The 26,007-nt window shown below is 39.8% G+C and overlaps 1 protein-coding gene across 1 annotated transcript in view; it reads left to right on the plus strand.

Annotated features, from left to right (window-relative positions):
* The window catches only part of sort1a (sortilin 1a), a 70,003-nt gene that overhangs the window by 31,432 nt on the left and 12,564 nt on the right, over positions 1-26,007 (plus strand). Inside the window, exons 7-16 of the mRNA XM_068007541.1 lie at positions 3,760-3,809; positions 5,179-5,306; positions 9,445-9,589; positions 12,881-13,036; positions 13,767-13,873; positions 18,219-18,321; positions 19,366-19,537; positions 21,851-22,041; positions 24,214-24,403; positions 25,029-25,145. Coding sequence (XP_067863642.1) covers positions 3,760-3,809; positions 5,179-5,306; positions 9,445-9,589; positions 12,881-13,036; positions 13,767-13,873; positions 18,219-18,321; positions 19,366-19,537; positions 21,851-22,041; positions 24,214-24,403; positions 25,029-25,145 — 1,359 coding nt within the window. The remainder of the gene's footprint in view (positions 1-3,759; positions 3,810-5,178; positions 5,307-9,444; positions 9,590-12,880; positions 13,037-13,766; positions 13,874-18,218; positions 18,322-19,365; positions 19,538-21,850; positions 22,042-24,213; positions 24,404-25,028; positions 25,146-26,007) is intronic.

Below are 26,007 nucleotides of genomic sequence, written 5' to 3' on the forward strand. Positions count from 1 at the left end.
ACACTTCTCCGATTGAATTCCATTTGCCACTTTTCTGCCCACCTGACCAGTCCATTGATATCTTGCTGCAGTCTACAGCTTTCCTCCTCACTTTCAACCGCATGGCCAATTTTTGTATCATCTGCGAACTTCTTGATCATGCCCCCCTGCATTTAAATCCAAATCATTAATATATATCACAAAAAGCGAGGGACCTAGTACTGACCCCTGTTTTGTTTAATTAAAAATCCTTGACAGCTCGCCTTGTTACAATTGTCCATTATTTTGTACATTTGTTCTGTTTGTTATATACCCTGAATAATGTTTTCTAAAAAATGTTCTATTCAAATTTGTGACTTTCTTTTACGGTGGCGCGCACAGCCTTTATATCGGTGCACAAACTCAAATTCATTCCACACATGGCTGAAAAAAATTAGAGGAAACATTGATGTGCAGTGGAATTTTTGGTGAGTTGTAGTTTGTAGATGATGGGAGGCCAAAAAGGAGAGTTTTGGAGGTTAACACACATGTTGTAAAGGTTTCAGTAGTGACGGGGTGAGGTAAGGCTGGAAGCAGGTGACGTTGAGGTGGAAGGAGGTGATTTTGGTGATAGGAACAGGAGTAGGCCATTCAGCCCCTCGAGCCTGTTCCGCCAGTCAATGAGATCATGGCTGATCTGTATCCCAACTCCTTCCTACTGCCTAGGCTCCGTATCCCATAATACCCTTGGCTAGCAAAAATCTATTGATTTCAGATTTACATTATTTATTGAGCTAGCACCTACTTTTTGTGGGAGTGTTCTCTGCTTTGACCACCCTTTGTGTGAAGAAGTGTTTCCTAACTTGCCTTTGGAATGGCCTGGTTCTGATTTTAGTGAGTTCCAGCCCTTTGTTCATTATTAATTTCCCTGGAATGTCAGGTATCCTCGTCCTCTACTGGGAAGACTGACGCACAGTAATTATTCAACAAGTCTGCCATTTCCTTATTTTCATTTGCAATACTACCCACATCTGTTTTTAAAGGACCCACATTACCCTTGACTACCCTTTTTCTTCTAATATAATTGTTAAAAACTTTGTTAATCTTGATATCCCTCGCAAGTTTCTTTTCAAATTCCCTTTTTAACAGCTTTTACAATCTTTTTGATGGCTAGGATGTGGGGTTTGAAATCAGCTCATGGGTTAAATACACCATCTGGTTCAGCCTGAGCAAGCAGCTGGCAAGGGTGAATGGAGCTGAAGGCAAAGGTGCAAACTTTTTTGGCAAGGGTTCCACAAAATGGTTTTGGTCTTGCCATTGTGAAGGGTTCTGGTTTAAACATGACTATGACGATCCGGATTCTTTCCCCTCAGTCTGGTTCAGTAATAACTGAAGTCGAATACATTTTAAAGTTCAACACATCTTTAATAGCAGGGTTCTTAGTCTGCAGCATTGATTTGGACTCCTGATAGAGTCCCTCTATGCTGGCAGAGCAAGAACAACAACATACAGAAGTCCACACGTTTTTATACAAATCAATAGGGTTGGAACATACTTAACGAGGGTCAACACCAATCATAAGCCGGGCACAGGTTGCCATGCGAGGTTACATTATTTCCGGCCAATCATAGATCGTCCATGTGCTGATCATGCTGCTGTTAGACATCAAAGGGGATAACTTCCTCACTTTCCAACTTAGAATGTTCTTCCTGTTCCTTCTGTTCCTTATCTCCCAACCTGGAATGTCTTTCAACTTTGGCTAAGCTCGTTACCTATATTGATCTGCCATAAACATGGAGACATTCAGACCAGTCCTTGACTCACATCAAAGACCTATCATTGATAAGACAATGCAGGCCTGCTGACTAAGCAAACATATGGCCCAGCAGGAGGGCCAGGCCACTTGTACCAATCTCAGTTACTAACTAATTAACCCTTTCTAACCATTTTGCATTCTGCTTCTTTGCCACGTAGACATTTTAATATTTTACCGAAAACTGACCACGTAGGGATTCTCAACTATATTGGAAAAGCAATATGACAGCACAGTAGTTTTTGTAGAGTTAAGGATGATAGAGAGGTAGATCTGGATGATATTAGCACACATCTGGAAATTCAGCTCATGCTTATGGATAATGTCATCAAGGAGCAATATATAAATGAGAAAATGAGTTAACCTTTGGGACTCCTGAGGTGACCATGTGGGGAAAAATGTAATTGCATGAGATGTACTTTCCATGTTGGGATAGGTAGGAGTGAAACCAAGCAAGTCTGGTCCCACAGAGGTGGACCACAGAGGAAAGAATAGCATGTAGTGATTGACCATGTAGAATGCTGCTTGAGAGTGCAAGAAAAGATGAGGTGTCATAGTCACAAAGGATACCAGTGATTTTGACTAGGACAGACTTGGTATTATGGACAGGGCAGAAACCAGATAGAAGTATTTGGATAGAGAATGGTGGGAGAAGTGAGCATGGACTTGAGTGATAATGCAGTGCAGAACCTTGGAGAGCAAAGAGAGGCTAAAGATGACTGGTGACTGGAAAGGGTGGATGAGCTGAGGAAAATCTTTTGAAAAGGGGTTTTTTGGAGGTCTATGCAAGAAACAAAGTGTAAACCATATCGCCAAGCTTTGAAGAAAAATAGTTGTATTGAGTTGGGCGAGATCGAGGAAGCAGGTGGTTTAGCGTCATGGAAGAAATGTGCCTGGTGACCATCTGGGGAGAAGCTACAAAATGACATGGAATCGGTGCTGAGGAGGAAGTTATAGACAGGTGGTGGAGCTAATTCAGTTGGCAGACTGTCTTAATTTTGGAGACACAGCAAATCTGAGGTTTTTGCACTTGCTGTTGGGTAGAGGGAGCAGTGCAAATGGATTGTAGGAGGCTGAAAAAAAGAGCCTGAGATTGTTCTTGCCTTCAAGGATAATCCTGAGTAGTAGAGCATTTAGCTGTGGAGGGTGATCAATAATATTGCTTTCGATGTGCAGACTGAGAAAACATGCTGGTTTCTTTTTTAAATAAAGGCCATAAATAATAAACTTAACTCCATGACCTTGCTCTAATATCAATATAGTTCTCCACTCCAGTTGGTACTTCACCTAAAGGGTTACTTGTCATTGTATTGGGGCTATTTATTATATTTTCAGTGCATTTGTGGGCACCATAATTCAAATAAATTGAGTTATAAGATGAAAGTGGCTTGAACCACTGCTCACTATAATTTGAAGCACATGGAGGAATTGCAATGTTAGCTACAGGACTGGTTAATAAAATAGGTAAAAATGCACCCTATATTCTGTGTTCTTTCTACAATGAGACTAAAATTCCTGCCTTCACTAATTTTAGCAAAACAAAACATACGTAGCTAATTTATTTGCTAAAATTAGCAAAGGAAGAATATTGGCTTCCAAATATGCAAGCAAGTTCTCTTCTGATGTATCCGATTCACTACTAAGGAAGAACTGAGCATGTAAAATCATTAGAGGTCGGTTTGTATGCTCAGTGACTCCATTTAGTAACTATTAGAATTCGTGGAAATGGAGATAAGTCAGTTGGAGATGGGACGAGAAGTGCATTGAACAGCTGAAGTGAATTTGTACATCAGATGTTATTTTGTTTATGAAACAGTTTCTTAGTAAATGTTTGGCAATTACGGACAACTTACCTACTTATCTCTAACGCTTTTATGCCTTTTTTTCTAAGTACTTCCTCTTCTCCCCCGCCCACAAAAAATGTTGTTTGAGGATTAAGCCTAATGGTAAGCATTATTTTCCATTTGATTGTCTTTGCTTTATTCCAGGGGACAAAATGATACAATTTTCTTCACAACCCACCCCAGTGGATCTTGTAGTAAGTTTATGTCAATACCATACATTTTACAAGTTAATAAAAATCCTACTTTGCAGTACTTTAGAAAGGACTCCTGAGTTTTTGTAGGATTGTAATTTTGAAACAAGAATTATTAGTTGACACTTTTTCACCATCTATCATTTACATTTCATGTTATTTGTTTTACTTTTCTTGCTACTTTGGAAGCTTGTAGAGATTTTTTTAAAAATCCATTAACAGTTCATTTGATGCAACCATAAAATATGATTTGTGTAGAAAGTTAATCCAAGCAAATTATGGCTACATGTGCCTGCTTGTGCTGGTTATACAGAAATTTAACTATATTTGTGTTTTTCACAATTGATGTAACATTTGCTCTTAAAGGACTAGAAGTACACTGAAATTTACCCAATTCTGGTCCCAAAAGTCATGTGGAACTGTCCTGGAGCTGGCACAAGAGAAGCCATCAATACGTGGCTTTGCTTTGTTTTCGGGTTGGACTAATTAGAGTAAAACTGTGCTCTGTAAACAGCTGTTGATACACTGAATGGAGTGGTGGTCAGCAGCAAAAAAACCCACAAACTCCAAAGCATTTTCAAGTTGTTCTGACTCAGGATTTTTCTTCACTTTCTTAACATTTTAATTGGGATTACAACTATTTGTTCAATTTGTTGGAACAGTTACCTGGGCAGTACTTAAACCAATGCAGTTTAAAGCAGACTTAAACCCTTGCACTTTCATTAAAAGGCTTCCGTAAAAGTGAACAAAACTGGTTATATGTGCATTGAATTTTGCTCTATCTGCCCAGTAGACTGCTACTTGAGTGCATGAGTACTATTGACAAAGACTGCAGGTGCAGCTTGTTTAACTGTGTGGATTTACTGCCAGGGGCCAACTCTCAGCCCTTGCTTGCAGGATAACATTGTTAGTACCTGTGTCCTAGAATCAGTGTGCCAGTAATAATGCTGGAAAGCACTAAAGGCATGCATGTGTTTTCTTTAGTATGTGAATGCTGGGCGTTAGCAATGTCTGCTGTTTTTATGTATTGCTTTACAATGGTAATTACGCATAGGGAATATCTACAGTATCTTTTAACCCCACGTAGTTTCCTATTCAGTAGCAAAGCCTAAATTTTGGTTTCTAATTGATACAGAACTTTTAAATAGCTGACCAGCTTTTCGAGCTTGTGTTACAGAGCTTGTTTTTGTTCAAATAAGCTGGGGCCAAGGCATTTGAACATTAACTAACTATTTGTTATTGATATTTGAAATATTTAATTAAAAGTATTCTTGTAAAAATTGAAATATTTAATCCAAAACCTGGATTTTGTGCTGTGATCACTACTTGCAATATGTATAGGAACAGATGAAGATACAGTCTTTTTCTTTAGCTGCACGGGGTCTATTGGAACTGAAAAGAACAGATGATTTTGGAAAATCATTCAAAACTATTGGATCAAAAATTTACTCGTTTGGACTTGGAGGGCGTTTCCTCTTTGCTTCTGTTATGACTGATAAGGTAAAGATTTATACATTTTAGATATAATGTATAAGAACTGTTACTGGCTTTACGGTCACTTTGGGGGGGGGTGGGGGGAAGAAAAAGCTTTCCCTCCCAAGCTGGTTTTCCCCCGTCCTTATTCTGGTCTCTCCACACCATGATGCAACTGTGGGAGAGTAATTTGTTCCCAGGTCATCTCAAATGCTAGTGGGAAGTGTTAGAGTAGCTAGGTAATGTCTCACCCTTTTGAAAGCACTTCTGTAATATCAAAGTGCAGTTCTTTCCTACTTCAGTTATTTAACCAACCTATTAATTTATTGATAGAATTTGTAAATCAAACACCAAACCATAAGAAATAATAAGTGACTTTTAATTTTTTGTTAGAAGAAATAGTTGATCTGTGCTGGGTTAGCCAGGGGTGGTGGTAGAAGCAGTTTTCCTCAGCAGCCTGAGTTACGGAGGGAAAATCTGCAAAAGGGATTGGTTGTGATTGCAGTTTAGCAACCCCTGTTGAAGGTGTACATATATGTAGAACATTGGGTGAGAATGGAATTAGACTTGCCTGTGATGCCCGATCCACATAGTCGAGTAGTCTAGTCACTCACTGTCAAGTCTCGCATGTGAATAATGGCAACTTGCATGTAGTACTGGAAGGTGACTGATACATGTTGAACTGTGCCCTTGGAAGGAGTCAATGCCTGAAGGACCGGAGGGGAGAGGAGAAAATTGACATGACTAAGTAGTTGAGCAGATATCAATAGTCATTTATTGTTTCAACGCCTCAAAAATTTGAGCTCAAACATGTTGAAACTGCCACTCCAGAGCTGAGATACTATTAGCAAGTGGCCAATCTGATGGAAAATAAAACAAATAATGCTGAACAGCATAACCAGTATGAGTTATCTTTACTGTCTCACGTAGTATATTTTCTTTAAGCCACTATACCCTTTTTTGTATTTTTTTGTACTACATAATCCTTTTTCAGTTGCAGGAATAAAAGTGCAAATATTTTTTCTATTGGAAAAATTTGCCCACGAAAAATATTAATTGTGTTAACACCGGTTCATACTATGTGCATAAAAGTTTTAAAGCCTTGTTAAAGCAAACTGGAGATCTTCAAAATTACTTTTAAAAGACATTCAACTTACTGAATTTGAAGTACTCTTATTTACTGACCGAGTGATCTATCAATACAAATTGAAGTTTAAGAAATCCCAGTGTTGATCTTTGTATTTAAGCCTATTTGCAGAGGAAAAAGGAAAATACCCCCCAAGATTTTGTATCTTACAACAATGTCTGGGTTATGCTGTTCTATGACGAGATCTGGCTTGAACATTTATGTAGAATAATGTAAACTGTAGTACTAAATGACCCACTCTGGGTGACCCCTGCAAGATTAATATGCCCTCAACTACAAATTGAACTTGCTGAATGACTAATGGCCAAAAAGTTACAATGCTGGAAAACTGAATTATATACTTCATTCCACAAGTGTTTCTTTGAAAGAATATTTTGTACTTTGTTATTGAATCAAATTGAGGCATAGTTTCATGTATATGAAGCTTTTATAACTAAAGAGTTGGGTCCATATTTCCACGTATCCTTCCTCCAGCTGTACCAACTTAATGTAGCTCCAACTCAGTATACGTTCAAATATAGCCAAGTTTTATTTATCCAGCACCCTCTGGCCAGCATCTGAGATAATATAAAGTTCAAATGCTAAGATAACACTGTGACCCTTGCAAAGCAAAACTCCATATATGCTGTTTTGATTTCAGCATTATTTTCCATTCTCTCCTGAAGAATTTAATCTTCAGGTCCCATCAGAATTCCTATCGTAAGTTATTATGAATAAATCCTCCTCATCCAGGTGCTCAACTATCTTGCTTGCCATCTTAACTGATAAGTCATTTGTGTCTTTAATTTGTTGGTATCTCCTAATATTTCAAAAATATTTTCTAGATAATAGCTGTTTGTGACAATGTAGTGACCTCCATCTTAAACTGTGAAGGGGGGGGAGGGAGGGAAATGCTATATAGTATCATTCATTGGGACAGACTTATGATTCCAAAGGCAACAAAAGAAATATAGAAAGTAGAAGTTCTCTGTCTTAAATTTCATCTTGTACAATAAGCAAAATCTAACAAAATCTGGGTGTCTAATTTAAAATGTAGCCAATTGATTTTTTGTTATTTGTTCATGGGATGTGGGCGTCGCTGGCGAGGCCAGCATTTATTGCCCATCCCTAATTGCCCTTGAGAAGATGGTGGTGAGCCGCCGCCTTGAACCGCTGCAGTCCGTGTGGTGAAGGTTCTCCCACAGTGCTGTTAGGAAGGGAGTTCCAGGATTTTGACCCAGTGACGATAAATATTTCCAAGTCAGGATGGTGTGTGACTTGGAGGGGAACGTGCAGGTGGTATTGTTCACATGTGCCTGCTGTCCTTGTCCTTCTAGGTGGTAGAGGTCGCGGGTTTGGGAGGTGCTGTCGAAGAAGCCTTGGCGAGTTGCTGCAGTGCATCCTGTGGATGGTACACACTGCAGCCACAGTGCGCCGGTGGTGAAGGGAGTGAATGTTTACGGTGGTGGATGGGGTGCCAGTCAAGCAGGCTGCTTTGTCCTGGATTGAGTGTTGTTGGAGCTACACTCATCCAGGCAAGTGGAGAGTATTCCATCGCAATCCTGACTTGTGCCTTGTAGATGGTGGAAAGGCTTTGGGGAGTCAGGAGGTGAGTCACTTGCCGCAGAATACCCAGCCTCTGACCTGCTCTTGTAGCCCCAGTATTTATGTGGCTGGTCCAGTTAAGTTTCTGGTCAATGGTGACCCCCAGGATGTTGATGATGGGGGATTCGGCGATGGTAATGCCGTTGAATGTCAAGGGGAGGTGGTTAGACTCTCGTTGGAGATGGTCATTGTCTGGTGCGAATGTTACTTGCCACTTATCAGCCCAAACCTGGATGTTGTCCAGGTCTTGCTGCATGCGGGCACAGACTGCTTCATTATCTGATCGGTTGCGAATGGAACGGAACACTCTGCGAACATCCCTATTTCTGACCTTATGATGGAGGGAAGGTCATTGATGAAGCAGCTGAAGATGGTTGGGCCTCGGACACTGCCTTGAGGAACTCCTGCAGCAATGTCCTGGGGCTGAGGTGATTGGCCTCCAACAAGCACTACCATCTTCCTTTGTGCTAGGTATGACTCCAGCCACTGGAGAGTTTTCCCCCTGATTCCCATTGACTTCAATTTTACTAGGGCTCCTTGGTGCCACCCTTGGTCAAATGCTGCCTTGATGTCAAGGGTAGTCACTCTCATCTCACCTCTGGAATTCAGCTCTTTTGTCCATGTTTGGACCAAGGCTGTAATGAGGTCTGGAGCCGAGTCTGGCGGAACCCAAACTGAGCATCGGTGAGCAGGTTATTGGTGAGTAAGTGCCGCTTGATAGCACTGTCATTGTTCATCTAATAACTTCCACAATTGCCAAGTAATAAATGTTAAATTTCAATCCATGGATCTTTATTTGTTAAGGACAGTTCAAGTTGGGTACTGGATTAGATATTCTTTGTTTTAAGAGAATTCAATTTTTTTGGTGAGCAAGGCAAGATGGAAACCAGAATTGCAGTTTCCATTTACAATCCTAAATTATGCATTTCTGATCACTCAACTGCAAGAGTAAATCTGAATTTGAAGTGGCAATTTTGTCAGAATTTTTACTTGGGGCCTTTATAATATATTACTTTGTGGAGTGGTGTATTGCAGCATTAAACTGTCATTTTTACAGTTTAGTTAGATCAATTAAACCTTTGGTAGAAAAATGTTTGTAAACTAATATTTTTGAAAGCAAAGTTGTAAAGCTTGATCACAGTTCAATAAGATTCAGTTTGTCAAATGGAGCATTCAGAACTATAGGATTTTTTTTTGCATAGGTACAAGCACTCGTAGAGAAAATGAGGGTTACCCATCTTCGTTGTGTACTTCTTGGATCAGGATAACCAAAGAGTTTTTTTTAAAAAAAGTTGATAATTGAAGGGACCATGTATAACTATGGTATAATTCACGCACATTCTGTAATCTGTTTGATTTTGTTTGTAATCTTTGGATTTTTCTCACCATTATGGCCTTTAGAAAATGTTTTATTATTTATATTGTCACTTACAGGCCAGTTTAAGGGCACTCCATGTGTCCTTGGATATGGGAGACACCTGGAATATGGCACAGTTGCCTCACGCAAGTGCTGAACAGTTCTACTCCATACTGGCTGCAAATGATGACATGGTATTCATGCATGTCGATAATCCTGGTGGTAGGTGTTGAGACAATGTTAATTCAGAAGAAATGTTGTGCTAAACCTATTTTCAGATTTCTATGTACTACTTACAGATTAATTTTTAAAAATAAATGAAATAGGATCAACTTTGGCATCCATTTTTAACATTTCTCTTATTCCTGTTTAGTTTTTGCTTGGAATGGCAGGTTTGGATGACAGCATAGGGGTATTTAAGCAGATATAAGAGAAAAAAATTAACATACATACAGCTGATGTTGATATTTAATTTCCTGTCTGAATTAGTAAATCTTCTAAGCCAACCCCTTGTGTTGTCTAAAATCACTTAGCATGATAGCATTTTTGGGGAAAAGAATTATTGGAAGTCGCATCCTAATTCTTTGCAACAGTTCATTTTAAATTGGGGTTTGTGGTCTGGCTTGATGGTCAGACTCCATCTTTAAGGATGTTGCTTAGAAGTTCAAAGATTAGTAAAATAATTTTTGAAATTTTATTACCAGGATTACCCATTAAATAAAGTGGCTTTGGCGACAGTGTTTTGGAAAAGTTGTGTATGTTTTAGAAAAGAAGGGGAAATAAATCTTCATTGAACTACAATCTTCAAGAATGCTGAGAAAAAGCAATAGTTAACTTTTTTTGCCTCCAGATTGCTCTTTATTGATTTATTATATGTGGTGTGTATGTGATTAGTAACCTTTCTGGATAGCTTTGAAAATTTGTCAATTTTATTTTTATTAGGTGTAAAAGAATTAAATCATAGTGAAATATTTCAAGACCTACGGGTCTACCTCATTCCTTGGCCCCTTTCTCTTCCTCATCCACATGATGCTGCTTGGTGATGTCATCTGCAGACATGGGGTCAGTTTCCACATGTATGCTGACAACACCCAGCCCTACCATTCCACCACCTCTCAACCCCTGCACTGCCTCTGCTTGCCTGACATTCAGTCTTAAATGAGTTGCAATTTCTTCCAACTAAACATTGGGAAGACTGAATCTATTGCCCTCAACCCCTGTTCCCTAGCCACTGATTCATTCACCCTCCCCAGCCAGTGTCTCAGGCTGAACCAGACTATTAGCAACCTTGGCACCCCATTCAACTCTGGGCTGAGCTTCTGACTCCTCTTCATCAAAAAAGCTGCCTATTTCCACTTCTGCAATATCACCCGCCTCTGTTTTTGCCACTGAAACGTTCATCCATGTTTTTGTCACCTCCAGAATCGACTATTCCAATGGTCTCCTGGCTGGCCTTCCGTTTTCCACCCTCCATAAACTTAAACTTATCCAAACACTGCCTGTATGCTATCCTGCACTAAATCCTGTTCTTGCTGACTTAGATTGGCTCCTGGTCCCCCAACACCTTCCATTTAAAATTCTCATTGTTTTTAAATCCCTTCATGGCCTTTCCCCTCCCCTGTTCTCTCCTCTTTTAAGGCCCACCTTAAAACCTACCTCTTTGATCAAGCTTTTGTACACCCTTCCTAATACCTCCTCCTTTATCTGAGTGCCCACTTTTGTCTGATTACGTCTGTGTAGCACCATGGGACATTTTTCTACGTTAACAGTGCTATATGATTGCATATTGTTTTGACACCCAAAGAAATGATTTTGAAGCCCAAAGAAATAATTTTGAAGAACAGTCAAGTTAAACCTTCATTGACATTATTTTGAATTACTTAGGTTGGCTGATTGAATAAGATGACTATCCTCGGCCCCCTCCTATTTCTCATCTACATGCTGCCCCTTGCGACATCATCTGAAAACACGACGTCAGATTCCACATGTACGCTGACAACACCCAGCTCTACCTCACCACCACCTCCCTCGACCCCTCCACTGTCTGATTTGTCACACTGCTTGTCCAACGTCCAGTACTGGATGAGCAAATATTTCTTCCAATTAAATATTGGAAAGACCGAAGCCATTGTCTTCGGTCCACTCCACAAACTGTGTTCCCTGGCCACCGACTCCATTCCTCTCCCTGGCTGTTGTCTGAGGCTGAACCAGAGCGTTCACAACCTTGGCATCCTATTTGACCGAGATGAGCTTCCGACCACATATCCGCTCCATCGCCACGACCACCTACTTCTACCTCCGTAACATTGCCCCTTCCTCAACTCGTTTGCTGAAACCCTCATCCATGCCTTCGTTATCTCTAGACTTCCATCTTCCACCCTCCATAAACTTGAGCTCGTCGAAAACTCTGCTGCCCGTATCCTAACTTGCACCAAGTCCTGTTCACCCATCACCCCTGTACTCGCTGATCTACATTGGCTCCCGGTCCAGGAACGCCTCGATTTTTAAAATTCTCATCCTTGTTTTCAAATCCCTCCATGGCCTCGCCCCTTCTTACCTCTGTGACCTCCACCAACTCTACAATCCTCCGAGATCTCTGTGATCCTCCAGTTCTTGCCTTTTGCGCATCCCTGATTTTAATCTCTCCACCATTGGTGGCTGTGCCTTCAGCTACCTAGGCCCGAAGCTCTGGAATTCCCTCGCAAAGCCTCTCTACCTCTTTCTCCTCCTTTTAAGATGCTCCTTAAAACCTATCTCTTTGACAAGCTTTTGGTCACCTGCCTTAATATCTCCTTATGTGACTGTGTCAAATTTTGTTTGATAACGCTCCTGTGAAGTGCCTTGGGATGTTTTACTACGTTAAAGGTGCTATATAAATTCAAGTTGTTGATTATGGCATATCATGGCTCCACTTAGACATCTAAATTTTAGTCCAAAGCTATAAGTTCTGAAAAAACTATTACGTATTTACAATAGGACTGTGTCGGAAAGAAATTGCAGCTTTTTAAATTTTAGTAAATCGTTCTGTGCTCGTCAAAGTGAAGGATACCTATAGGGAATAGAAATACTATTGTACTTTTGGCACTCATGGACCTGGGAGTGCTTGATGCGGGCAGGTATAGAGTGAGTTAGGGCAGGTTTAAGCTTGACCTGTTTGTTTTTCCTCCCAAAATTTATACTTGACCACAGATGAATGTTGTCATGATATGAATTTTCTATCTCCAGATCTCCATGCGACAAACAGTTTGTGTTTTATTTTTTGCTGAGGGCTTGGAACTGGAATGAGGCTGTTCAAATTAATTTAGGGCCCTTATACCAATCAAGTTTAATTTTATCTTGTTAGTCTGCGCTGATTCAAACTCTGATCCCAGGAGTGAGGGAGCTGTATTCAAACACATTATCCACCCAGTCTCCTTCTTTTAATAAAAATCATAGATGTTTGTTTGTGCACCTGTAACTTCTTTTTGCATTAAATGGAAAGTTTTTCTTTTCCCCTCCCCTCCCCCCATTCAGATACGGGCTTTGGCACAATTTATGTTTCAGATGATCGCGGAATAGTGTATTCTAAATCTCTTGAGAGACATTTGTACACAACGACAGGAGGCGAGACAGATTTCACAAATGTTACCTCATTGCGTGGAGTATACATTAGTAGTGTACTTGCTGACGGTAAGTAAAATATACTTGCATTTCTAAAAGAACAAATTTGTCCTGATTTAGAACTATAAACATGCATACTTTCTTATAATTTGTAAAATTGAAAATTAAATTATATTTCTTCAGTCTTATAAACTTCATATTTTTTATGTTCCATTGTTGTGCTGAAACATGTCACATCTTAAAAAGAACATGTGTTATAGCCCAAGAAATTTGTTTAGTGACTGTAAATAAGCAAAAGGCACTTTAAATAAAAGCATTTTCTGTGTCAGGTAATTAGTGTTCTCTGATGGGATTAATTTTTGGTAGTGATGTCTACATGTTGTTTTGGGTTCTCCCATGCAGTGGACAGCTGCTGCTTAGTGGACCAGTTTTAAATTTATTAGATGCATTGAGAACTTAATTTGGATGCTTACAGGACATATCACGATTATTTGGGAACCAGTAAAGTCTCATGGGTGCTTGCTTAATGGGAATTGTTTCACCCTCCAACTACCCTGCTTCATATGGAAGGGTGAGATGGCCTGAGCTGCTTTGTATTCCTTTGTGATTAACCAATGAGTCACAACATTTGGGGATTATACAGTAAGTGAGAATGTCTGTCAGTCAAAGGTTGCAACTCAGTTTAGAATTCATTGTCACTGCTGGAACTCACCACTAGCATCATTTAGTTCCCAGAAAATCCAGGGAAAACTGGTTTTATCTAAACTGTATTAAATAGCATGTTTTAATTTTCTTTTAGATGGTTCTGTTCAGTCTGTCATTACATTTGATAGAGGAGGAGAGTGGACGCCCTTAAGAAAACCAGAGAATAGTGATTGTGATTCGACTGCCAAAAATAAAGATGAGGTGAGTATGTGATATAAATATGGGTATTGGTATAGCTCTCAGACCTCTTATCTGGATATGTTATATATGTTCTGCTGAAGTCTTCATTGTGCAGCATTTTAAGCTTTTTTTTATACAATTCAAAGCTGCCACTTTTTGAAATGTTTAAAATAGAACATACTTTCTGACTGACTTCTAGTGAGTGTGATCTACAGATAACAGTGCAAAATGGTTTTAAAAATGCTATTATACTGCTAAACGGGAATGTTTTTTTTACTTGTTCATGGGATGTGGGCATCACTGGCAAGGCCAGCATTTATTGCCCATCCCTAATTGCCCTTGAGAAGGTGGTGGTCAGCCGCCGCCTTGAACCACTGCAGTCCGTGTGGTGAAGGTTCTTCCACAGTGCTGTTAGGTACGGAGTTCCAGGATTTTGACCCAGCGACTATGAAGGAACGGCGATATATATTTCCAAGTCAGGATGGTGTGTGACTTGGATGGAAATGTCCAAGTGGTGGTGGTGGTCCCATGTGCCTGCTGCCCTTGTCCTTCTAGGTGGTAGAGGTCACGGGCTTGGGAGGTGCTGTCGAAGAAGCCTTGGCGAGTTGCTGCAGTGTATCCTGTAGATAGTACATACTGCAGCCCCGGTGTGCCAATGGTGAAGGGAGTGAATATTTAGGGTGGTGGATGGGGTGCCAATCAAGCGGGCTGCTTTGTCCTGGATGGTGTCGAGCTTCTTGAGTTTTGTTGGAGCTGCATTCATCCAGGCAAGTGGAGTGTATTCCACCACACTCCTGACTTGTGCCTTGTAGATGGTGGAAAAGCTTTGGGGAGTCAGGAAGTGAGTCACTCGCTGCACAATACCAGCCTCTGACCTGCTCTTGTAGCCACAGTATTTATGTGGCTGCTCCAGTTAAGTTTCTGGTCAGTGTTGACTCCCAGGATGTTTTAACGAGTTTTTTCTGTGGACCAGTACAACTACCCTACTTTGTTATCTTGTCAACAGTATCACTGTTGTTACATTTAATGGCTATTCCACCAAGTGAAACTTCTAATTAATAAGTCTGTCTTTGATTCAGTACCATTCCATACCCATCTGCTGCTTCTAAAAAGGACGATGTATACGCCGATGTGTCCCTTTGCAGAACTTATCTGATTTAAAGTTCTCTGAAATATATGCATCAGTATGCACTGGGATGTCTTTTAATTAGGTTTACTGAAGTGTCTGTACTTATCATTGCTTTAAGGTCAGTCTTGATTCAACAGTTCAGTGGTCACTGCATCTAAATTGACTTGTACGTCCTCATTTAACAGACAAAGGCTGAAGGTTGATAGTACTACAATATAAAGAGAAATCAATCGAAGTATAACATTAGCAGACTTCAGGATGGTCTGATTAACCCTTTCCTCACACTGCCACTTTTGCATTGATGCACACCTAGAACCATTTTATATCAGTGTGAAAGTGGTAGTAAAGCAGTAGCCTGGTCTGATATAGCTGTGGTTCATTTTTACATAGAATTACATAGAAACAGGCCATTCGGCCCAGCTGGTCCATGCCGGTGTTTATGCTCCACACGAACCTCCTCTCACCCCTATCTAATCTTATCAGCATAACCTTCTATTCCTTTCTCCCTCGTGTTTATCTAGCTTTCCCTTAAATGCATCTATGCTGTTCACCTCAACTACTTGTGGTAGTGAGTTCCACATTCTAACCACTCTCTGGGTAAAGAAGTTTCTGCTGAATTCCCTATTGGATTTATTAGTGACTATCTTATATTTATGGCCCCTAGTTTTGGTCTCCCCCACGAGTGAAAACATCACCTCTACATCTACCCTGTTAAACCCTTTCATAATCTTAAAGATCTCTTATCAGATCACCCTCTGCCTTCTCTTTTCTAGAGAAAAGAGACCCAGACTATTCAATATTTCCTGATAGGATAATAGCAGAACAGAGAGGCTATACCTAATAAATCTTTTTTGCACATTCTCCAGTGCCTCTATCTCCTTTTTATAATATGGAGACTAGAATTGTGCACAATACTCAAATATTTGACATGAAAAATAACTGAACTACATAGAACATTTTCAGGAAGACCTATTTTTGAAAAGTGGGTCAGTAATTTCAATGTTTTGAATGTCAAACAGGTTGGTGCAGTTTTTGAGTCTCCTGTATTTTGCTTTAGAAGAATCCTCACCATGAAATTAAGTATTCTAAGTAATGACAGTGAAAACATTTTGTAATCATTTGTTGCAGTAAACTTTGCTAATAAGGCTGCTATCTTCTGTATAACCTGACTACCTAAGGAGTCATAGCTATAGATCTTAGCATTTCCTTTATATGTGTATGCTTTTTATTTTCCTTGCGGCTTAGGTCCCTATACTTGTGGGATGCACGTTCATTTGTGCTGGTCAGGTTACGCTGGACATTCTGGTTTTCTTCCAAACTCAGAGCACTGCTACACATGCACAGGCCACATACACACTAGCCTAGTTCTTTCGCTCGGCTGTAACATCAGTGGAAATGCTGCGGGGTAGGACTTCTGCCCATTACAAAGATGCATCTTGGCCCTGGCTGTTCCTTTTTCTCACTGGCGTGAGGATCATTTAATTATGGCAGGGAGTGGCCAGAGAATGGTTGCAGTGCGCCTCTTGAGGCCTACCATAGCATGGTGTGGACCCTGGCCTCAGTGCTATGGGTTGAAGAAAAAATATTTGCATATTTTTACAAATAGCTAAGCAATCACTTTGTGGCCGTTAACATTTTAAAAGGACCCTCCACAGCCCATAGCAACACTGGGCATCAGAGATGAACAGGCATCTAGCATTGTATGACATACTTCTATCCTTTTGCAGTGCTTAACTATTTCTGCTTCTATTTGGACACCAACATTCTACCTTGACCTTCTGTTAATTTTTGCAATCTTTATACATTTTGGGCACTTTAGATTGCAGTTTCACTGAAGGAACATATTTCTTGATTTTATTTTCTGTCCATTTTTAACAATACTGAAGTTTACTATTTAGAAACCACCTACAGTTCAATTACTTCCATCAGGAAAGTGGTGGGGACAAGCAGTGAGCCAGTGAAGTAGCTCCTAAAGAACTTTCTGCTGCACCCTGCCTAGGTTATGCATTAAATATGTGCCTGCACACTTGCTATAAACTGGAGGCGCCTGTTTAACCTGGCTTACATATTCGACATAACAGAACACTGTTGATCCACGGCGTCTAGCTCATCCTGTAGGAGAGCATAAATTATGGCAGTGAAACATATCAATAGTTTCTGGGCATTGCGTTGGCTGAGTGCACTGTAGGCACCAGCATAAATCCACTGAGGTCAACACTTTGGGTAGTTCTCCAACCCTGTTGCACAGTTCAAGATTAAGTGTGGCAGGAGTCTCACATTTGATACTTTATGCCACATTTGCCATTAGAGAGGTGGGAGTGCAGCACTAACAATTCAGTATAATAGGACATTAGTTTGGCAACATGACCATTTAGCTCATTTGTGCTTTAAAATATAAAGCCTCATCTTCATACTTAAAAGTAACACTTTCAACAAATTCTGAGAAAATGACATGCTGTGCAAATATCTGGGAATATTGATCTACTTTCTAGCAGCATAGAAACTTGCTCACATTGTACAGATTTCTTAGTATCAATGCTCCAAGTAGAACACAACTTCTTTCATATTTGACCTTACCCCCAGATTTGAATAAAAACAGAAAATGCTGGAAATACTCAGCAAGTCAGGCAGCATCTGTGGAGAAAGAAGGAGTTAACGTTTCAGGTTGATGACCCTTCATCAGAACTGGAAGTAGTTGAAGATTAAACAGTTTTCAAGCAAGTGCAGAGCCACGGAAAGGGGTGGGGGGGAAGGAAGGGGAGGGGTGGAAAGAACGAAAGGGATGGTCTCTGATAGGATGGAGGGCAGGAGTGATTAAATGACAATAGGGATGATGGTGCCACGTTTCCAACATTACAACAGTGACTACAATTCAGAAGTGCTACTTTTGCTGTAAAGCGCTTTGGGACGTCCCAAGGTTGTGAAAAATGCTATGTAAATGCAAGTCTTTTTTAGTGCGCTACCAGAAATAATCCTGCTTTGTAATGAGATTCACGGTATATAAAACAATTCAAATATTTCTGTGCAGCGTGTTGAACGTTCAAATTTTTTCAGTGCCGAGTGGATTTAATAAAACGCTGTATGAAGTTATCCTGGAGTATTTTTTGTTGAACTGATGTATTAAATTTTGCTCTTCCCTAAATGTTTTTTAAATGTCTTTTTGATTATAGTTAGCCCAAGTCTGACAACTTGATTTTTTGTTGAGTAGTTCTAATTTTTGTCTTTGAATCTCCACAGTGTAGTCTGCATATCCATGCATCCTACAGCATTTCCCAGAAACTGAATGTACCAATGCCGCCGCTGTCTGAGCCAAATGCAGTTGGTCTGATCATAGCACATGGTATTAAGCTATTTGACTTTTTGTTCTGTTAATTATTTTATATATTTACGTATTCTTAGACACTTACATTGCAGTTTCACTGAAGAATGCATTTCTCGATTTTATTTTCTGACTTCTTAACGATGCTGAAATTTACTGCTTAGAGCATGCCTGTAGTTCATTTGATAAATTGTTTTTTTTTTAAAGCTTTCTCTCTCCTCCCCCAAGTCCAACTCCTTTTCAGGTCTTCCCATGGCAAGCATCACTTCCAGTGCTGCTGTATAACTGGCAGGATCTGCACAAGAATAGCCCTGGCTACTTTCTGCTTGATGTCTTAATAGAGCAGGATCCATTTGTATGGGATTGTTCAGAAATTTTATTTGCAGGATACACTTTTATAACAGCATGCTGTATTTGATTGTGTAGTTACTTTTTGCAGCTGCTGGTGCTGGGCACAAAGAATATTAATGGTGTGGATAAATTGAGGAAAACTTAACCAAAACATTATTGCAGAAAATATGGGCTCATGCTAACATCTATTTATTTTGGGTCAATTGAGTCGTTTTGTTAATGTGACCAGAATGTGAAATAAAACAGACTTTCTTAGATAGCAATGTAACATTAATTGGAGTTTCAAAAAATCTGCCAATGTTCGAAATTAATTAATTAACTGAAAACGCTGCTCTATTAACATCTGAGGAGAAAAAGATAGGCTAACATTTAGAGTTGAGACTTTGTCAGAATATTTACCTAATTCAGTCTTTAACCCCATTGCTGTTATAATTTTAGGAATGTCCCCCATTATGTAATGGGAATTTGCTAGCTATTTCAGACATTGCTGAAAAGGAAGGGAAGTTGAGGAATAAATGAGAATAAAAATATTCAATTTAATATCTTACATTAAGTTTAAACCTCTACAGACTACTGTTACAATCTTGTTCAAATTTAGTGTTGCAGCAGAGTGTTGAAATACTCAATTATCCCAACTATTTTGAGATTTTGTTTTGTTCAGTTTTTAAAGTCACCCTGCACTTGTTACCTAGTACTGTCTTTTATCACTTCTAGGCAGTGTTGGGGATGCAATTTCTGTAATGATACCTGATGTGTATGTGTCTGATGATGGTGGATATTCCTGGTTTAAAGCTCTAAAGGGACCGCATTACTATACCATTCTGGACTCTGGAGGCTTGATCGTTGCGGTGGAGCACAATGAATATAACAGTGTCAAAATGATAAAGTAAGTATTCTTGCTTCGTAACCAAGACCTGCACTGCTTTGCAGTTATAATTGACCGATCAATAACACTTCCAACATTGTTGTGAAAACGTACATTTAATTGTCAATCCCTTGGAGAGGGGATGGCTAGTGCTAGTGGCTGTGAAGAAAAAAGGAAACTTTTAAAACTACCCTGTTGTATCTGCACTTCCATAATTCTACTAGATCTCAGTAGTAGCCTGAAGACTTTTGGTAAACATTCCAAATTTGTTTCGTACATTTTAGGCCGGATTTTCCTCTTGGCATAATTACTGCCAGAATGGCTATTGACTGGTTTTAGACTGATTGAAATGGAAATGCACTGTTCACACTTAGTTTTTCTCTGTCAGGTTATTAGCATAACTTGAGGTGTTAGTTAGAACAGATCTAAAGAGCAGATTGATGGAAGAGGAAGATTTCATAGAATTCCAATTTAAAAGGATTGGGACAATTAAAAGTGGATGTCACAATAGGGAGACGGAAGTTCAGAAAGCTTTTGGAGAACCTCAGAAGTAATTTGAACACAGCAACATTTGCAAAGGCTGAAGGGGTTGGGGGACTTAGAAGAGATGGGCCAAACTTAAGGGAAACAATTCAACTAGATGTGGGCATGTCTGCAGAAAAGTGATGGAGCAGCTTGGCAACCAGCTTGACTACTGAAGTCAGGGTGGTGCTGTATGAGGTGATTGAGAGGATAGTTCTCCGTGCCCCTCCACAGAACCATCCCTGTAGCCCAGCATTGCAGTGTGCCTGAAATGTAGTGCAGCGAAATTTCAGGCCACAGCTGCCAATTATTGTCTCTGCATGAGCCAACCCTATGCTACTTAGTAGCCACAGATGTCCTTGCAGCACGTAGCACAATTGTGCATCTGCCTTTCTGCTGACCCAGACCCTGAGTTCCCCAGAATCATTGTAAAATAAGTGTGCCGGGGCCTACAGAAATGGCTGGCATCTTGGCCGGTGGTGATCAATCAGGCAGTGCTGGCTGTTGACCATGCTGGCATTCCTTCTTTCATGCATTGCTTCTGAAAGCATGACCTGTTGTGATCGGGGTGCTTCTGGGGAAGTCTCCAACATTGAAGTTAGTCACGCATTCACATATTTTGGGGTTGCTATTGGAGATTTGCTGGCACGTTTCTTTTGGGAACAAAAAACTCCACCAGCACTATTTGTGACAAAGCAATATCATGTCACTCTGTCTATTGATGTGGGTACTGGCAGGTGGGCACAAAGCATCTCTAGCCTGACTTGTCTGCCACCCCTTTGTAGTTCCTGCTCTTCCACACATGTCAGATAGGGGGGATTTCCTTTGAGAAAACCATTGGTGCCAGTAGTTGGTGTTGGAAATACACTTACCTATATATTCATGTATTCTTTCTATGACCTCCTGATTGTTTACCTCTGCTTAGCAACTCTGGAAAGCTGTTTTATAATTGACGGTCTTAATGCAGGGTGTCATGCATGCTAGAACTGCAGAAACTGGTGTGTAGGTCTGACGCACCTAAAATCAATATTAAAATGAAGATCTCCCACTCCCTTCCACTTCACCCCCCCCCACCACCACCCACACACACTAAATTTGAGTTGGCACTTCTGAAGCTGCTGATCCCACACTCAAAATGAGTTGGGACACAAATCTAGTCCGGCAGCACTTGCCCGATTTCCAGCATCTGGACATCCAAAAATTGGCCAATAACAAAAGGAAAATCCTGCCTTTTACCTCTAATCATACATATTGGAATCTGCATGTATAACTTATTTTATTGTGGTATGAGGTTGAGTATTTTTTTACTTGTGAATATAATCACGTTATATAACAATAGTTTATATTAAACCAATGAAACAATGCTTTTGTTCTTGCAAACTCATGCAGATTAACCCCAGCTACCTGCCTTCTCAGCATATCCCTTTTTTTTCTAGATTTATTCTGCAACTTATTAAACTTTTGGATGAAAAAGTTTCTGCCTGACTTTTCATAGTGCTAACTTCCATTTTTTAAAATCTCCTGTGGTATTTGAACTTCATGCCATAGTGAACAATTTGCCTAAATCAACTTTTGTCAAGCCCCCTTGTAATTTTGAAAATTTCAAATTGATATTATTTGATTCTGGTTCACATTGAGTATTTGTGTATTATTGACTAAGTTGTGCAGATATTAGGAGAATAGGGTGGGAATTTGCTTTGCCCTAAATAAAGGGAAGGAATTGGTTGTGATACTCTAATTCATTTTTGATAAAATGTAGAAAACAATCTTTTGAAGTTTGTGCCTGTTTCAGTAAGTTGCTTTGATTCCTAGGTTTTCTATTGATGAAGGCCAGTGCTGGTATTCGTATCAATTCACAGACAAGCCCATTGTATTTACTGGCCTTGCATCGGAACCAGGTGCTAAATCGATGAATGTCAGTATCTGGGGATATGTGGACCTCATAATTACGCAACACTGGGTATCCGTCACCATCGACTTTGAGGAACTCCTTACAAGAGATTGTGAGTTCAGATTCAATGAGGTTGAAAATCAGTAGATACAGATTAATTAAACCATCTTGATCGTTTTTGTTGAATTTGATTTAATGTTATTGGTTTCACCAAAAGTTGATTAACTTTGTGCCCTAACTACTTTCAAGTTTGCTCAGTATTGCTGCATAGACTGATATGTATTTTTCAATTTTTTATATTTTCTATTAATTTGGAGCTTGTGGTTGCAGTTGTGTCGGCCAAGTCCTATTTTTGGTGATTCCTTGCTGTGATAGATTTGATCACCTGACGAAGGAGGAAGCCTCCGAAAGCTTGTGATTTCAAATAAAGCTGTTGGACTATAACCTGGTGTTGTAAGACTCCTTACAATAGATTTGATTGTAATACATTTCTGGTTATGGTGTTTGGTGCCCTCTAATGATGAATACATTTCACTGGAGAGAAAGGTTACTTGAACCACTGTCAAATGTGGATACTGAACACTCAACCCATTTTGATACTGGCTTTGGGAAGCAAGCAATTTTGTTACAAAAAGAATGTTCTAATGTGAATCTTAGAACCTAAAATGTAGCCTGTAAAAGTTATAGAATGTCAGCAATCAGCCGGATACCCACCCAACCTCCCTTTTTTTTCAATCAGCATTTGTGCCGAGTGATTTTTCAGCCTACACCTCAACTCTTAGTCCCCTTTCTGATTTCACAGCATTCCTGTCCTCTCTCAATCTCTGCCTTCATATAAACTTCCTGCACTCATCCTTGGCCACCCCTCAAACTCACCATTTCTTAAGTCCCTTCACACCCAAGGTCTTGATCACCAACAAGGCTATTTATGACCACTTTCCTACTTCCCTTACCACCTACATCCCCAACCCCCCTTTTACTTCCACCATTTTTACCTAACACCTTCACAAACTCACTCTCCAGCTCTCTACTCTCTTTCCTCTGGCCCTCTGCAGCTGTCCACCTGCCAAATTGCTCCCTTGTCTTGTCCCAAGCAAATCAATCACCGTCACTCCTTACTGTCATCCTCCGGTACAGCCTCTATCTTTGCTCCCTAAGTCAGAATACTGCAAACCCAAGCATACCTGGCGTACAACTGGCCTAGTCACCAATTGCCAAACTGGATCGACCATGTCATGCAGTACTGTTTCTTGTTTTCCTCAGCCAAAAGCACATGCTACACCAGGATAATTCTCCTACATTTCCACCCTTTTTAAAAACATTGTTGAAACCCACCTCTTGAATCAAGTCATTTGTCAACACTCTTAATGTCTCTATCCCTAGCTTGGCATTTGTTTCCCCTACTTTGTTTGTGAAGTGCCTTGTGATGTTTTAATGTTTAAAACTATATAATTGCAAGTTGTTATAACTCAGACCCCAATAATTGGAATATGTGCATTTACTGCGTAAGTGTACACTTAAGTACTTTTGAGATGAGTTTTTCTTAAATTGAATTGTTTCCTGTTACAATATCCCAACCTATTAATATGTTTTTAATGCAACATAAATAGAACTATGGGAGCATGTGTGTGAATGATAGTCCTTATGGCAAGTGGTTACAAAAGAGCCCAAGCAGAAGTTTATTTTGAATTGAAAGAAAGAACAAACTTGCATTTGTATAGCTCATCCTCATGAGTTCCCCAAAACACTTCACATCCAATGGGTTGCGTTTTGAAGGCAAATGCAGCTGTCAATTTGCACAGTGACATTGTACAATAAGATAAATGATTAGTTAATCTGTTATGGTGGTGTTGGTTGAGGGATAAATGCTAGCCAGGATAATGGAAGAACTCCCTTGCTCTTCAATAGCGCCATGGAATCTTTTATGTCCACCTGAACAGGCAGATGGGGCATTGAGGAATGGCACTTCAGACAATGCAGCACTCCACCAGTGCAGCACTGAAATGCCAGCCTGGATTGTGCTTGAATCCTACGGTGGGACTTGAACTCATGACCTTCTGACTTGGGTGAGAGTGCTGACACTTAGGGGTTGTATGAGCTTTTAATTGTGGAGCTTCCATTCTGCATTCACACATGGGAAAGAAATTGGAAACATGTTATAGGATGTCCAAGGCCTAAAGACTCTTTGGATGTATTGTTTTTAGAAATATAGCTGGTGTTTTAGGATTCATGTAAATACATCAATGCACTGTGCACTAAAAAAGTTTAATCCTGATTTCCCTAGGTGGTGATGATGATTATATCCAATGGCTTGCACATTCAAATGATGTTAATGATCCTAATGATGGCTGTATATTGGGTTACAAAGAAAAATTCCGGCGTTTAAGAAAATCTTCCCTCTGTCGAAATGGGCATGCCTACATCGTGAATAAACAGCCCAATGTCTGTCTGTGTACTCTGGATGATTATTTGTGGTAAACTATTGCTATTTATCCAATGGTTCATGATCAAAATATGTTAATCCAACCTACTTATCTTTTGAAATATGTAGGCTTGCCAAACTCTTTGTCAGGATCTGTTTTATTTACTGAATGCTGGAAGCATGCAAGACTTAGGTTTAGGTACATGGGAAAATACAGAACAGGAAAAGTCCATCTGGCAGGTCCTTTTAAAAAAAAATATAGTTTCACTACATGTGACCACACACCTCTGGCTCTTCTGTCTTTCAGAATTCCTAATCTGTAATTGTTTTGACAATTCAAATTAATTTAATTATGGAAATTGATAAATATTAACAGTTTCTAATACAATGACAAAAAAAAGTAGTGCTATAAGGATGTACTGCTTCTATTTGAAAGTTTAAATTGGTTTACATGGAACTTGTTTTTGGTGATAAAATAATGTGCATTACTGAATTGTTTGTGTTAATTGCATGTAAATTTTGGAAGGAAAGATAACTTATTTTCTTTTTGGAAGTGCGAATTGAGTTTTAGATCTTTTCACAGTTGCATTTTATTAATTTGTTAAATTAGCTGGGAATTTCTGTGTTGCTTTTAAAAATGTGTATACATTTTTTTTTTCCCCCCCCCCCCCCCCCAGTGATTTTGGATACTATCGAAAAGAAAATAGCTCAGAATGTTTGGAACAGGCTGATCTGCAGGGCCGTGATTTGGAGTTCTGCTTACAAGGAAGAAAAGAAATATTGAAGACAAATGGGTATTGAATGTGTTTTAATTAAAACTGTTTGAAGGAAATTTTACCTCTGGACTGTCAGTACCTCTCAACATAAATTGACATTCTGTACACTATTGTATAATCTAAATCTCCAGATTTAAGAGTAAAAGCAAATTAAGACAGCAGTTGCAATCATCTCCATTTGCTTGTGGTAGTGTTGGACATTATGATTGGATTAAGATTTGGGAGTCGATTAGAGAGAATGCTGATGGACCTGCAGGAGGCACAGGCTTCTTTCCAGGTTAGCACAGGTTTTTTTCTAGGCTGATGGCATTGTTGCTGCTACATGGTGTTTTATGGGCTTCAGTCAGCCATCCCTGGCAATTTTTTTAATGTAGTATGATGTGTATGGGATTGTTTTGGAGGCTCTGGTCTCTATGCTTAACTATGGGTTGTATTGCCAGCTAGATTCTAGGCCATAATTCCCCAGAGTTGGGTCATCAAGCAGTAGTAAATGAGATTGAGAAGACTGAGCCCACCTTCAAGTTTGGAGAGCTGGGGATGTTTGAGGCCTGTTAGTTTCTAAGGGCAGGCAAAAGAAATCATTATCAGTGCTTGTTGAACACTTGGAATTGTTGGGCTGTGGCCCTGACTGGCAGCATCGGAAATAAATAGAGGAGGTGGAGAGTTCATTAATTGTGCTTGCTCTCCCAGGAAAGATGTGGGCAAGTTGTTCAGAACCTGCTGTGAGAAATTGTAAACAATTTTACAACACCAAGTTATAGTCCAGCAATTTTATTTTAAATTCGCAAGCTTTTGGAGGCTTCCTCCTTCCTCAGGTGAACGTTGTTGGAAATCAACCCCAGTCCATCACCGGCATCTCCACATGCTGTGAGAAAGACAT

The sequence above is a fragment of the Heptranchias perlo genome, chromosome 27 (assembly GCF_035084215.1).
Source record: "Heptranchias perlo isolate sHepPer1 chromosome 27, sHepPer1.hap1, whole genome shotgun sequence".
In the NCBI taxonomy this organism is placed as follows: domain Eukaryota; kingdom Metazoa; phylum Chordata; class Chondrichthyes; order Hexanchiformes; family Hexanchidae; genus Heptranchias; species Heptranchias perlo.